The sequence below is a fragment of the Mustelus asterias genome, chromosome 17 (assembly GCF_964213995.1).
Source record: "Mustelus asterias chromosome 17, sMusAst1.hap1.1, whole genome shotgun sequence".
NCBI classification, from domain to species: domain Eukaryota; kingdom Metazoa; phylum Chordata; class Chondrichthyes; order Carcharhiniformes; family Triakidae; genus Mustelus; species Mustelus asterias.
In genome coordinates this window covers 75,565,681-75,581,046 of record NC_135817.1, presented here as the reverse complement: position 1 = coordinate 75,581,046, position 15,366 = coordinate 75,565,681, and the positions used below count along the sequence as shown (strand labels likewise).

At 45.8% G+C, this 15,366-nt stretch overlaps 1 protein-coding gene across 4 annotated transcripts in view; it reads left to right on the top strand.

Moving 5' to 3' along the window:
• Positions 1 to 15,366, top strand: part of LOC144506201 (cell adhesion molecule DSCAM) — a 518,357-nt gene that overhangs the window by 393,518 nt on the left and 109,473 nt on the right. For all 4 annotated transcript variants that reach the window (XM_078232062.1, XM_078232059.1, XM_078232061.1 and 1 more), the window contains exons 14-16: positions 300 to 467; positions 7,117 to 7,187; positions 10,500 to 10,740. In XM_078232062.1, the coding sequence (XP_078088188.1) occupies positions 300 to 467; positions 7,117 to 7,187; positions 10,500 to 10,740 (480 nt within the window). The remainder of the gene's footprint in view (positions 1 to 299; positions 468 to 7,116; positions 7,188 to 10,499; positions 10,741 to 15,366) is intronic.

Sequence of the window (15,366 nt, the reverse complement as noted above, 5' to 3'; positions counted from 1 at the left end):
TGGGAGGCTACCCATTTGGATTGGGATTGGTTTGGGGCAGATGCATATTTAAGGGAAGGTGAAGTTGGGCACGGGTGTAAAATGAACCTGCGAACTGAATCCCGCTGGATAGGGTTGTCTAAAATCAGGATGAAACTGAACACCAAACACCAAATAAAATGTTCCATTTGCTGGCAGTGACGTCCAATTTGATGAGCATAAATATTTCATTGATTAAAATTGAAACATTGTAAAAACGCCAGAAAACTTCATGAATCGTTGTATATTGGTCAAAGAGGAATGTTTTGTGTGTCCTATAGATTCCTGGGATGCAGTGCAAAGAACAAAAGATGTCTCTCCTCAGTTAAACCAGGCCACAATCATCGACCTGCACCCATCTTCCACCTACAACATCCGCATGTACGCCAAAAATCGCATTGGGAAGAGCGAGGCCAGCAACGAGCTCACCATCACCACAGATGAAGCAGGTAAAAGGTCAACAGTCGAGGGTTGAACAGCTTGGGCCACCTCTGGTTTCCAACCTCCCACTTACCACACATAAAATCCCAGGACAATGCGGGAAGAAAGTAATCTCGACCGTTCCCCCCCTGACATCCAAGGATGATCAAAACCAGTCCAGGAGATCACTCTGTCCCTGATAATTGTGCGCTCAGCTGACGTTTTGTGAAACTGGTGATGTCATTCGATACGTCATCACCTTTTTCTGAAGTTTACTCTCAGGATTCAGTCCAAAGATGTGCAGGTTAGGTGGCTTGGCCTTGCAAAATTGCCCCTTAGTGTCCTCAGATGTGTAGGTTAAAGGGATTAGTGGGGTAAATACCTGTGGTTATGGGGATAGGGCCTAGGTAAGATGTTGTGTCAGAGAGCCAGTGCAGATTCGATGGGCTGAATGGCCTCCATCTGCACCATAGGGATTCAATGATTCCTGACACCAGATTAATTTGATGATCAGCCATGATCATAATGAATGGCGTTTCTATGTACACATCACGGGAGCGTTTTTCCACACCCCACCGTGGCCGAGGGGCCTCACCATTGGCCACTGGCAGGATCTTCCAGTCCCATCGACCATAGAATCATAGAATCCCTACAGTACAGAAGGCCATTCGGCCCATCGAGTCGGCACCGATCACAATCCCACCCAGGCCCTATTCCCATAACCCTGTATATTTATCCTGCTAATCTCCCTGCAACTGGGGTCAATTTAGCACGGCCAATCAACCTAACCTGCACATCTTTGGCCTGTGGCAGGAAACCGGAGCACCCGGAGGAAACCCACGCAGACACGGGGAGAACATGCAAACTCCACACAGCCAGTGACCCAAGGTCGGAATTGAATCCGGGTCCCTGTCGCTGTGAGGCATCAGTGCTAACCACTGTGCCACCGTGCCGCTCATAAACCGCCCGTCTACGTGTTTTGCATGATCCCCACTGCTAGGGAAGCCGCCGGGAGGAGGTAATCTTTGGCGGAACCAAAAGGCCCTGCCGGCCGGAAGTACCCCCTCCCCCCGCCGCCCAACCCTCCCCCACTCCCCATTCCCATTCCAAATCACGTGGCACTGGTGGTAACATCTGTACCACAGAAACATGCAATTATACCAGACGGTTGATCTGTCAGCCTAATGTTCCTGATGTTCTCCTAGGTCGGAGTTCCATATTGGGAAGCTGATTTATTGTGTGTTTGTGTGTGTGCCTTGCCTACTCATTGGAGGGAGAATGTTGCTCTAATCAATGAGGTGATGGTACAGCGAAGCTCCATGTATCAATCTGATTGAATCTTATCAAAGTGATTGAAGAGGAATCTAATCAGAGTGAAAAGGCTGCACACTGGCACCCCGCTGTGAACCATCAGACCTCCCCACTGATTGATCTACAGAGCAGCTAAAGAAGGAGGATTTTCTAGCTGATAACTTTCCGCAATGCCAGGGGATTGAAACGTTTTTATCCTGCTTCCATCACCAGATTGCATTTTTTTTTTGAACAAAAAACATTTAGCCTCGCCACTGGCTCTGACCTTGGGACAGTTTACTTCAAACTAAGTTTCTGGAAGTGTTATTCTTTCCTGGATGCTGGGAGAATAGGGGGTGCAGGGTGGAAGAACTGTAACTGTAACCAAAGAACATTTGGGGAGGCGATGATCTAGTGGTGTTATCACTAGACTATTAATCCAGAAACTCAGCTAATGTTCTGGGGGCCTAGATTCAAATCCTGCCACAGCAGATGGTAGAATTTGAATTCAATAAAAGATATCTAGAATTAAGAATCTGCTGATGACCATGACACCATTGACAATTGTCGGAAAAAACCCACCTGGTTCATTAATGCCCTTTAAGGAGGGAAATCTGCCGACCTTACCTGGTCTGGCCTACATGTGACTCCAGAACCACAGCAATGTGGTTGACTCTCAACTGCTCTCCAAGGGCAACTAGGGATGGGCAATAAATGCTGGCCAGCCGGCGATGCCCATGTCCCAGGAATGAATAAACAAAGCAAATTTGATATCCTTTGCTTTACCGCTCAGTATCTTTGGATCTGGGCAAGCTCTCATTAAGGCAAAATGCATTTTCCCTATCCAATTCTTAAAAGTTTTAAGTTTATTTATTAGTGTCACAAATAGGCTTACATTAGCACTGCAATGAAGTTACTGTGAAAACCCCACAGTCGCCACACTCCGGCGCCTGTTCGAGTACACTGAGGGAGAATTTAGCACGGCCAATGCACCCTAACCAGCATGTCTTTTGGACTGTGTGAGGAAACCGGAGCACCCGGGGGAAACCCACGCAGACACGGGGTGAATGTGCAGACTCCGCACAGACAGTCACCCAAGCCGGGAACAAAACCCGGGTCCCTGGCGCTGTGAGGCAGCAGTGCTTCACCACTGCGCCACTTTACTTTCTTTAATTTTAAAGATGTGGGTGTCACAGGCTGACTGCCATTTATTTCTCTTCTCTGGTTGCCCATGAAAAGGCAGTGGTGAACTTTTTTATTTGTTCATGGGATGTGGGTGTCACTGGCTGGCCAGCATAATTGCCCTTGAACTGAGTGGCTTACTATGCCATTTCTAAGGGCATTTGAGAGTCAACCACATTGCCGTGGCTCTGGAGTCACATGTAGGCCAGACCAGGTAAGGACGGCAGATTTCCAGCCCTCAAGGAAATTAGTGAACCAGATGGGTTTCTCCAACAATCGACAACGGTCATCATTAGACTTTTAATTCCAATTTTTTTTATTGAATTCAAATTTCACCATCTGCTGTGGCGGGATTCGAACCCGGGTCCCCAGAACATTAACTGAGTTCCTGGATTAACAGTCTAGCGATAACACCACTCGGCCATCGCCTTCCCAAAATTTAAATTTGAATTAAATAAATCATTTTTTAAAAAACTGGAACTGAAAAGCTATTCTCAATCATGGTGACCACGAAATTACCATCATTGTTGTAAAAATTCATCTAGTTCACAAATGTACTTTAGGGCAGCGCGATGACACAGTGGTTAGCACTGCTGCCTCACAGTACCAGGGATCTGGGTTCGATTCCCGGCTTGGGTCACTGCCTGTGTGGAGTCTGTACATTCTCCCGTGTCTGCGTGGGTTTCCTCCGGGTGCTCCGGTTTCCTCCCACAGTCCAAAGATGTGCAGGTTAGGTGGATTGGCCATGCTAAACTGCCCCTTAGTGTCCCAAGATGTGTAGGTTGGATAGATTAACCATGGTAGATGTTGGGGTTACAGGGCAGGGAGAGGGCCTGGGTGAGATACTCTGTCAAAGAGGCGGTGCAGACTTGATGGGCTGAATGGCCTCTTCTGCACTATAGAGATTCTAAGCTGGCTTGTTTTTTCTAAGAAATCTGCTGTCTTCAGTTGGTCTGGCCTGCGGGTGACTCATTGCAATGTGGTTGACTCTGAAATAGTCTAGCAAACCTCTCAGTTCAGGGGCAATTAGAACATAGAACATAGAACATAGAAAGCCACAGCACAAACAGGCCCTTCGGCCCACAAGTTGCGCCGATCACATCCCCACCTCTAGGCCTATCTATAGCCCTCAATCCCATTAAATCCCATGTACTCATCCAGAAGTCTCTTAAAAGACCCCAACGAGTTTGCCTCCACCACCACCGACGTCAGCCGATTCCACTCACCCACCACCCTCTGAGTGAAAAACTTACCTCTGACATCCCCCCTGTACCTACCCCCCAGCACCTTAAACCTGTGTCCTCTCGTAGCAACCATTTCAGCCCTTGGAAATAGCCTCTGAGAGTCCACCCTATCCAGACCCCTCAACATCTTGTAAACCTCTATCAGGTCACCTCTCATCCTTCGTCTCTCCAGGGAGAAGAGACCAAGCTCCCTCAACCTATCCTCATAAGGCATGCCCCCCAATCCAGGCAACATCCTTGTAAATCTCCTCTGCACCCTTTCAATGGCTTCAACATCTTTCCTGTAATGAGGTGACCAGAACTGCGCGCAGTACTCCAAGTTAGGATGGGCAACAAATGCTGGCTTTGTCAGCGACTCCCACATCATGAAAGAATAAGAAGGAATGCAGAGCAGTCGGTTCCACTGTGGGACCTCTTGTATCTCTCTGTCATCTCCTCGCAAATTGGTTTCTTTTCACATTTCTCCCACTCGCTGAGCAGTTTATTTAGAAGAAAACTCCCGAAAGTGAAGCTGACATCCTGTCCGTCACATGATATTTTCATTAAGATATTAACTTAATGCTAACGCACTTTTCAAATTGCTTTCCATTCGCTCGCCTTTTTATCCTTGTACCCAAAATTACTTAAGTCTCCAGGCGTTTTCCTTAATCTTTCATCAGGTTAATTGGTTTATTTGGTCTTCTCTGGTGCCTTTGGTCCTTTCATGACGAACCCCCCTTGAACACAATTGCTTGCTGCCTTTTTATATTTGGCAGAATTCCTGTTGCTTCCAAGTGAGCTGTCCCTGTTCTCCATGTCAGCTAGGCAGCCTCCTCTTTCAAGCCACATGAAGATCAACTTGTCAATCTTGAGCTCCAAGGAGGGAATTTGACTTGAAGGGAGTATCAGGAACCAATGCTGCTGTGGTGTAGCGTTGTTACCCATACTTCCCTTGGCTGTAGCTCTCCATTGGAAGAGCTTGATTGGTTAATTCATCCCACTGGCTCCAGATCCCGGGCAATCGGTGTTGATATTCCAACCTCGTGTTGTTTTCAGTTCTTTAATTTTACCGTAGGGTGTGTTAAGGTTTCCAACTATGCTACACAGTAGTAGCACCATGGCACGGTGGTTAGCGCCGCTGCTTCACAACTCCAGGGATCCGGGTTCGATTGCAGCCTGGGGTCACTGTCTGTGTGGAGTTTGCATGTTCTCCCTGTGTCTACGTGGGTTTACTCCGGGTGCTCCGGTTTCCTCCCACAGTCCAAAAATGTGCAGGTTAGGTAGATTGGCCATGCTAAATTGCCCCTTAGTGTCCCAAGATATGTAGGTTAGATGGATTAACCATGGGAAATGTGTAGGGTTACAGGGATAGGATGGGGGGAGAGGTTGTGAGTAAGATATTCTGTCAGAGTGTTGGTGCAGGCTCGATTGGCCGAATGGCTTCTGCTGCACTGTAGGGAATTCTAGGCTTGGCAAAAATGTACAAGCATTTGCAGTTTAATGGCCATTTGATTGCGTTTACGGCATGTGACTATTCTTACAACCCAGGCCAGAAACTCCAAGGTGGTTTATGGTGTCAGCCTGGACCATAAGTTTTGCACTTTGAATTTGGCATCGGTGAGCATAAGATGTTTCACTCCAGGTATGATTCAAGTGTCCCACTAGGGAGCTTTTATCAAACAAAGTTTATTTAAGCAGATAGTTAACATATAATAAGAAAGTTAGCATATCTTTTACCAATTACAAAAAAAGAAAAGCATGATATTGTATAAACCTTAACAGCTAAATATACTGTTCCAAACCAAACAACTCCCACCCCTTTCTCGGCTTAGCACAGAAAGCAAGTATGCTTACGTGATGCTGGAGTTTGCAGCTTTGCAACACCTGCTGTGAATTGGTGCTTTGAAATGTTGAATTGAAAACACTGAGGCCTTCTCAGTTCAGGAACGTTTTTGCATATCTTGAGACACACAGAGATTCTGCTTGCCTCGAGCTTCTAGCTGCACCTTGCAGACAGCAAAATCTTCACTCCAGAGGGAGACAAAGAACACTGCTTTCAGTCTACAGTTCAAACAACTTCTAACCAAACTGAAACTAAAACCTTTGGATTGCACCTGTGGAAACAAAATGCCCCAAGGTGCCACCTGACCTGTTAATCATTCTTCACCCAACAATTCCAAGGGGTGATAAAATTCCAGGACACTGCATTAGGCCCAGATTAAAAATAAATATTGCTTCAATTATCCTGCTTCAGCAACCGTAAAAGATACCAGTGCAGACAGCATGGCATCGAAACAAAACTAACCAGACCCGCTTAAAAAAACTGCAGAGAACCTGAAAATGTTTCTTAAAGGCACAGTATCGTCACACTACTCTGTGCCTTATCAATAGAAAAAAGTGAAAAAGTGTCAGATGCCCAATAATTCATGGTCTTCTCCTGTGATCTCCAATAGGGCTGTAGGAGTTTACAGAGCTGTTACAATTGTATGCAAATGACTGGCAGGAAGGGACTGACCAGCGCCATGCTTATGGAGGCCGGAACATCCTGTCATGGCAGTTGAGGCCAATTAGATCAATAATCTGGGGTTTAGCTGTTGATGAGTGAAGCTCAGTCCTTGGGCATTCCTCGCTGCCTCAGGAGTGAGGGTAGTTCAGGAAGATGCTTTGAGCAGAGGATGGGTACCACACTGTTCTATTTAGTGTCAGCCTGGCAAAATAAGCAGAGAAAACTGACGATGTGTGGTATATTGTTGAGCAATGCTTATATATGTGTGTATTTAGTTTGGTTGATGGGGCAAAGTGTGTGAGGTGTAAGCACATGGGTGTGAAACTAAAAACAATGAAGACTAATTTTCCCAGGTCTTTTTGCTTTCACTTTGGGTCACTGCTTCATTTTTTTTTCACAGTGGCCCAACTTCTGAATTCCGCCAATTGAGTGTGGCTGATACTTCTCACATTTGTATTTCAAACTCTCTCTCTTTAGCCCCTGACGGCCCACCCATCGATGTTGTCCTGGAATCTCTGTCTTCTCAATGCATCAAAGTGACTTGGAAGGTAAATGAATTTGAGTGTAACCATTACTCTTTGATAAGAATGGAAAAATTGGAGGACCTCGTGCCTTGCACTGACCGAGCTCTGAGTTTCTCTCCGCGCTAACTATAGCAGATGTTTTGGTTTTGCAATATTTGTAAATGTGCTCTAAAAGAACTGCTTTAAAGACTATCCTTTATTAACGATATATTTATAATTTGGGGCAAGATGTTTCTAAGTTTAAGTTTATTTATTAGTGTCACAAGTAGGCTTACATTAACACTGCAATGAAGTTACTGTGAATGTTCCCTCGTCACCACACTCCGGCACCTGTCCAGGTACACTGAGGGAGAGTTTAGCACGGCCAATGCACCTAACCAGCACGTCTTTCGGACTGTGGGAGGAAACTGGAGCACCCGGAGGAAACCCATGCAGACACGGAGAGAGTGTGCAAACTCCTCACAGACAGCTATGAGGCAACAGTGCTAACCACTGTGCTGCCCACTGTGTCACTGTGACTTTTGTCAGCTAAAGGCTTCTTCACTTTGTTCGCTGAAACCATTACCACTTTGGTTGTGAATTTTCACTGTCCCATTGCAAGATGTAGTGGATAGACCATTGTGCTGCAAGAATATTGAAGTATTGATTGATAGTTCATCCAAGGAATAATGTGTTTCTTATCAATAAGTGGAAGTAGATGTCACACGCTCTTTCACCTGAGTTGAGGCACAAGGAGGCCACACACTGTCCTTGCATCATAGTACGTGAGACATAATAGCCTTGTGAGTTAGTATGCCTTTTCACTTCAACAGACACTTCTGTAGTGTTGGGATTAAAGTCATTTCTGAAGCTGAATGCAAGAATCTTTACTCTGTACATAAGTCACGCCGTACTTCACTTATCAGCTATCGTTTGAAAAAAGGGGGCATTTGTAGAAAGGCACTGACATTGACAGTTGAGAATGAAACCTAAAAATGATTGTAACCATCCCATAGTAAGAGTATTTGAGTATAGGATTAGGGATATTTTACTGCAATTGTACAGGGCATTGGTGAGGCCACACCTGGAGTATTGTGTGCAGTTTTGGTGTCCTTATCCGACGAAGGATGCCCTTGCCATAGAGGGAATGCAGCAAAGGTTTACCAGGCTGATTCCTGGGATGGCAGGTCTGTCATATGAGGAGAGACTAAGTCGGTTAGGATTATATTCACTGGAGTTTAGAAGAGTGAGAGGGAATCTCATTGAAACTTATAAAATTCTAATAGGTTTAGACAGGGTAGATTCAGAAAGAATGTTCCCAATGGTGGGGGAGTCCAGAACTAGGGTTCATAGTTTGAGGATAAGGGATAAACCTTTCATTACTGAGCTGAAGAGAAATTTCTTCACCCAGATTTTTGATTTGATTTGATTTATTATTGTCACATGTATTAACATACAGTGAAAAGTATTGTTTCTTGCGTGCTATACAGACAAAACATACCGTTCATAGAGAAGGAAACAAGAGAGTGCAGAATGTAGTGTTACAGTCATAGCTGTAGACTGTAGGGTGTAGAGAAATATCAACTTAATGCAAGGTAAGTCCATTCAAAACTCTGACAGCAGCAGGGAGGAAGCTGTTCTTGAGTCGGTTGGTACGTGACCTCGGACTTTTGTATCTTTTTCCCAACGGAAGTAGGTGGAGGACAGAATGTCCGGGGTGCGTGGGGTCCTTAATTATGCTGGCTGCTTTGCCGAGGCAGTGGGAAGTGTAAACAGAGTCAATGGATGGGAGGCTGGTTTGCATGATGGACTGGGCTACATTCACGACCTTTTGTAGTTCCTTGCGGTCTTGGGCCGAGCAGAAGCCATACCAAGCTGTGATACAGCCAGAAAGAGTGCTTTCTATGGTGCATCTGGAGAGGTTGGTGAGAGTCGTAGCTGACATGCCAAATTCTCTTAGTCTTCTGAGAAAGTAGAGGCGTTGGTGGCTTGCCTGTCTAAAAGTAATCAGGGTAGTATCCTTTCTTATTATTTGAATAATATTCACCTGAAATGGAATCTGATAGAGCTGTCACTCACTTCCCACTCATTTATTACTCTGACTGAATTATTATTTAGTTTACTCAGAATCTTGCAATAACAGGTGCAGCATGGCCCAATATTGCTTTGTCAGTAGAATAGTTGATTTTGGGTTTATTTAAGATAAGATTTTAACATTAACCAGAGCGGTTTTATATGTGCTTTTGCATATCAATTTTTACTTTGCAAATGACAAGGCACATTGGGAAATGGTTTCCTCTCCTTATGCGGTTTTAATTTCCAGAGATTTAGTCCCAAAATCAGGATTCAGAGTGTGAATAATGGATAAATGACCAGCTCTCCAGCCTGTATCAATTAATTATAGGTACTGTGTCACAATTGTAGGCTATTGCCAGCTGTAAAGTTAATTTCCCTCTGCTTCACTTGTGAGTCTTAATCTATCCTCAGAAGACAACCCTAACTATGACCATCTGAGCCTTCTATTTCCGACTCACTCTGATGAGTTGCGTGAAATTGCCAGTTTTGCTCATTGGACTCCAGCCACACAGAGTATCAGGGCGGGCGACACTGTCAAATGTTCCGATGAGCCTTTAGACCAGGACCTCATCTGCCCTCTTAGATGGACGTAAAAAGTCCCTTAGGAATATTTTGAAGAAGCGATGGAGATTTCTCTCCCCGCCACACCCCCTCCCCAACCCCTGCCATTTCCCCTCTCCCAGCACCATGATTAATACTTAAACAACAAGGATGTCTATGATGGCACAGTGGTTAGCACTGCTGCCTCACAGTGCCAGAACTTTAGCAGATAGCAAACGTGCAAGTTTCAAAAGACATTGGGTACTCAAAAAGAGCTGATTCTAGCCTCGGGTCACTGTCTGTGTGGAGTTTGCATGCTCCCCTCGTGTCTGCGTGGGTTTCCTCCGGGTGCTCCGGTTTCCTCCCACACTCCAAAGTTGTGCAGGTTAGCTGGATTGGCCGAGGTAAATGCGTGGGGTCATGAGGATATGGTAGAAGGGTGGGATGTTGTTTAGCCATGGTAAATGTGTGGGGTTACAAGGATACGGGAGAGGGGTGGGATGTTCCTGAGCCATGGTAAATGTGTGGGGTTAGTGGGGGGTGCAAGAGGGCATGGGTAAGATATTCTGTCAGAAAGTCAGTGCAGACTTGATGGACCGAATGGCCTCCATCTTCACTGTAGGGATTCTATGATTCTATGAACCAACACCATCGAGAGTCAGAAGGGGGAACATCCGTGTACGTGAGTACCATCTCTGTGATTCATAACGACATGCGCTCTTTTCTTCCTCCCTGCCTCAGGCTCCAAAGAAGCACTTGCAAAATGGGTTAATCCGCGGCTATCAGATTGGTTACCGGGAATACAGCACCGGCGGCAACTACCAGTTCAACATCATCAGCATGGAGACAACAGGCGACAGCGAGCTGTACACCCTGGACAATCTGAAGAAGTTTACCCAGTACGGAGTGGTGGTCCAGGCCTGTAACCGTGCAGGCACAGGACCCTCCTCACAGGAAATCATCGCGACAACGTTAGAGGACGGTAGGTCAACAACAATTCCATGAGTTCATATCGCACCTTAAACAAAGCAAAAAACATCCCGAAGGCACTTCACAGGAGTCACGCCAAATAATATTTAACACTGAGCCACATGAGGAGATATGGCAGGCAATCATAAGACCATAAGATATAGGAGCAGAATTAGGCCATTCGGCCCATCAAGTCTGTTCCACCATTCAATCATGGCTGATATGAATCTCATCCCCATTCTCCTTCCTTCTCCCCATAACCCCTGATCCCCTTATTAATCAAGAACCTATCTATCTCTGTCTTAATCAATGCCCCGGCCTCCACAGTCCTCTGTGGCAAAGAGTTCCACAGATTCACTACCCTCTGGCTGAAGAAATTCCTCCTCATCTCTGTTTTAAAGGAGCGTTCCTTCACTTTGAGGTTGTGCCCTCGAGTTCTAGTCTCTCCCACTAATGGAAACATCCTCTCCATGTCTACTCTATCCAGGCTTCTCAGTATTCTGTAAGTTTCAATTAGCTATTTGTGATATATATATAAATGATTTGGAAGAAGGTGTAACTGGTGTAATCAGCAAGTTTGCGGATGACACAAAGATGGCTGGAATTACGGATAGCGAAGAGCATTGTCGGGCAATACAGCAGGATATAGATAGGCTGGAAAATTGGGCGGAGAGGTGGCAGGTGGAGTTTAATCCGGATAAATGCGAAGTGATGCATTTTGGAAGAAATAATGTAGGGAGGAGTTATACAATAAATGGCAGAGTCATCAGGAGTATAGAAACACAGAGGGACCTAGGTGTGCAAGTCCACAAATCCTTGAAGGTGGCAACACAGGTGGAGAAGGTGGTGAAGAAGGCATATGGTATGCTTGCCTTTATAGGACGGGGTATAGAGTATAAAAGCTGGAGTCTGATGATGCAGCTGTATAGAACGCTGGTTAGGCCACATTTGGAGTACTGCGTCCAGTTCTGGTCGCCGCACTACCAGAAGGACGTGGAGGCATTGGAGAGAGTGCAGAGAAGGTTTACCAGGATGTTGCCTGGTATGGAGGGTCTTAGCTATGAGGAGAGATTGGGTAGACTGGGGTTGTTCTCCTTGGGAAGACGGAGAATGAGGGGAGATCTAATAGAGGTATACAAGATTATGAAGGGTATAGATAGGGTGAACAGTGGGAAGCTTTTTCCCAGGTCGGAGGTGACGATCACAAGGGGTCACGGGCTCAAGCTGAGAGGGGCGAAGTATAACTCAGACATCAGAGGGACGTTTTTTACACAGAGGGTGGTGGGGGCCTGGAATGCGCTGCCAAGTAGGGTGTTGGAGGCAGGCACGCTGACATCGTTTAAGACTTACCTGGATAGTCACATGAGCAGCCTGGGAATGGAGGGATACAAACGATTGGTCTAGTTGGACCAAGGAGCGGCACAGGCTTGGAGGGCCGAAGGGCCTGTTTCCTGTGCTGTACTGTTCTTTGTTCTTTGTTCTATCCCCACCTCATCCATCTAAACTCCATTGAGCATAGACCCAGAGTCCTCAACCGTTTCTCATATGACAAACCCTTCATTCCTGGGATCAGTCTTGTGAACCTCCTCTGGACCCTCTCCAAGGCTAGCACATCCTTCCTTAGATATGGGGCCCAAAACTGCTCACAATATTCAAAATAGAGTCTGATCAGAGCCTTATACAGCCTCAGCAGCACATCCCTGCTCTTGTATTCTAGCCCTCTAGAAATGAACGCTAACAGTGAATTTGCCTTCCTGACTGCCAACTGGACCTGCACATTAACATTAAGAGAGTCCTGAACCAGGATTCCCAAATCCCTTTGTGCTTCAGATTTCCAATGCCTTTCCCCATTTAGAAAATAGTCTACGCCTCTATTCTTCCTACCGAAGTGCAAACCCATAGCTTAATCAAAGCAAGGAGAGAGAGTTAGCGAGGTGGAGAGGTTTAGCGAGGGGATTCCAGAGCTTAGGCTCCCTGGCATGGTCATCACTGGTGGGCTGATGAAAAGCACTGATGCCAAAGCGGCCAGAATAAAGGATCACAGAGTTCTGAGGTGGGGCGGTGTGTGGTCTGGAAGAGCTGAAGGAGATTGAGATGAAGCCATGAAGAGATTTGAGAACAAGAAGTAAAATGTTGAAATTAAGGCATTGCTGAATTGGAAACCAATGTCAGTGAGAAAGCAGTGGGTTGATGGGCTAATGGGACTTGTTGTGAATAGAATACAGAAAGCAAAGATTTAGATGAACTGAAGTATAATAGAGGACGGAAGCTTGGCTGGCAGTGTGTGAAATAGTCAAGCCTAGAGGTAACAAAGGCACAGTCCAAAGATGTGCAGGTTAGGTTGATTGGCCATGCTAAATTGCCCCTTAATGTCCTGGGATGTGTATGTTAGAGGGTTTAGCGGGGTAAATATGTGGGGTTTTGGGGATAGAGCCTGGGTGGGAATTTTTGTCAGTTCAGACTTGATGGGCCAAATGGCCTGCTTCTGCACTGTAGGGTTCCTATGATTCTATGAAAGGTGAGAGCCTCAGCAGCAGATGAGAGGAGGCAGGGTTGGAGACCTTTAGTGGTGATGTGGAGATGCCGGCGTTGGACTGGGGTAAGCACAGTAAGAAGTCTCACAACACCTGGTTAAAGTCCAACAGGTTTATTTGGTAGCAAATACCATAAGCTTTCGGAACACAGCTCCTTCGTCAGATGGAGTGGATATCCACTCCATCTGACGAAGGAGCTGTGCTCCGAAAGCTTATGGTATTTGCTGCCAAATAAACCTGTTGGACTTTAACCTGGTGTTGTGAGACTTCTTACCGACCTTTAGTGGGACAGAGGGCATTGTGATCATTTTCTTTGTGAACTGAAAACACAGGGGAAAGCCAAGATTCTAGCCCTGAGTATTGGCAAGACACAGTGAAGATTAGGTGGAGTTGATTTTTGGTACCTCTTCTCCCAGGCATTGGATAGATACGACACACCTACCAGGTGCTGTCCCGCCGTGCTGTGTGTGAATGTGGGAGTAAACTCAGAACACAGCTACAACCTGAGAGGTCCCGGTAAATCAGGAAGTTCTGCTGAAAAGTGTAGACTCGTGAATGCAAGATGCAAAATGTTTATTTCTAGAAAATCTCAGAACCGTCTAGTTGCGTTTCAACAATCTCACACTTTATTTTCCTCTCTCTTTCAACAGCTCACCTCAGGCTGAGACCCACCTCCTTTTTCAGTTTAACCTAGACCTTCAATCTCATTCCAACCCACTGAGATCTTCACCCATCTTCATAAGTTCATAAGATATAGGAGCAGAATTAGGCCATTCGGCCCATCGAGTCTGCTCCGCCATTCGATCATGGCTGATATGCTCCTCATCCCCATTTTCCTGCCCTCCCCCCATAACCCTTCAACCCATTACCAATTAAAAATCTGTCTAACTCCTCCTTAAATTTACTCACTGTCCCAGCGTCCACCGCACTTTGGGATAGCGAATTCCACAGATTCACAACCCTTTGGGAGAAGTAGTTTCTCCTCAACTCTGTTTTAAATTTGCTACCCCTTATCCTAAGACTATGACCTCTTGTCCTAGAATGTCCCACAAGAGGAAGCATCCACTCCACGTCTACTTTATCCATACATTTTATCATCTTTTATACCTCAATTTGATCTCCCCTCATTCTTCTAAATTCCAGAGAGTTTCGGCCTAACCTGTTCAATCTCTCTTCATACAACAAACCCCTCATCTCTGGAATCAATCTAGTGAACCTCCTCCAAACTGCCTCCAATGCCACTGCATCTTTCCTCAAATACGGGGACAAAAACTATGCACATTACTTCTTCTTCCCCAATTCAAAGTGGTCTATTCTCTCTTCACCCCATTAAAACTATTTGCCTTCCTACTTTTCCCACATACACATTCTTCCGGCTACCAATTCTCCTTTCTTCCCTCCTGTATTTCCTCCCTTTGCTTCCACTTTCCTCCTTCTGGAGTGCGGCTGAGTGGTTCGCTGGAACATTTCAGAGAGAACTGAGGTAGCAAATAGATTTCTGCAGGCCCAAAATCTGCACACAGACCAGGCTGGGCAAGCGCAGGGAGAATTCCTTCTTCGAAGATTCCCTTCAATGGATCAGATTTATTTCATTTGAATTTAAACTCCCCACCTGCCATGCTGGAATTTGAACTCATCCATCCAGTTTGTCAGTCCAGTAATATAACTGCAATGTGATTATACCTTTAGGGTGTTTTTCATCCATTAATTTCTTACCTCCCCTTTCCAGTGGCACAGTGGTTAGCACTGCTACCTCACAGCGCCAGGGACCCGGGTTCGATTTCCGGCTTGGGTCACTGTCTGTGTGGAGTTTGCACGTTCTCCCTGTGTCTGCGTGGGTTTCCTCCCACAGTCTGAAAGATGCACTGGTTAGGTGCATTGGCCATGCTAAATTCTCCCTCAGTGTACCCGAACAGGCGCCAGAATGTGGCGACTAAGAGATTTTCATAGTATCTTCATTGCAGTGTTAATGTAAGCCTACTTGTGACACTAATAAATAAACACCTTTGTCTACCCGCTCTCCAGTTTCATGGATGCTCTTTTGCTACTCTTCATTTCTCCCTTCCCCCGTTTCTGCTATTCCCTCTCTCCTTTCCCTGCTTCGC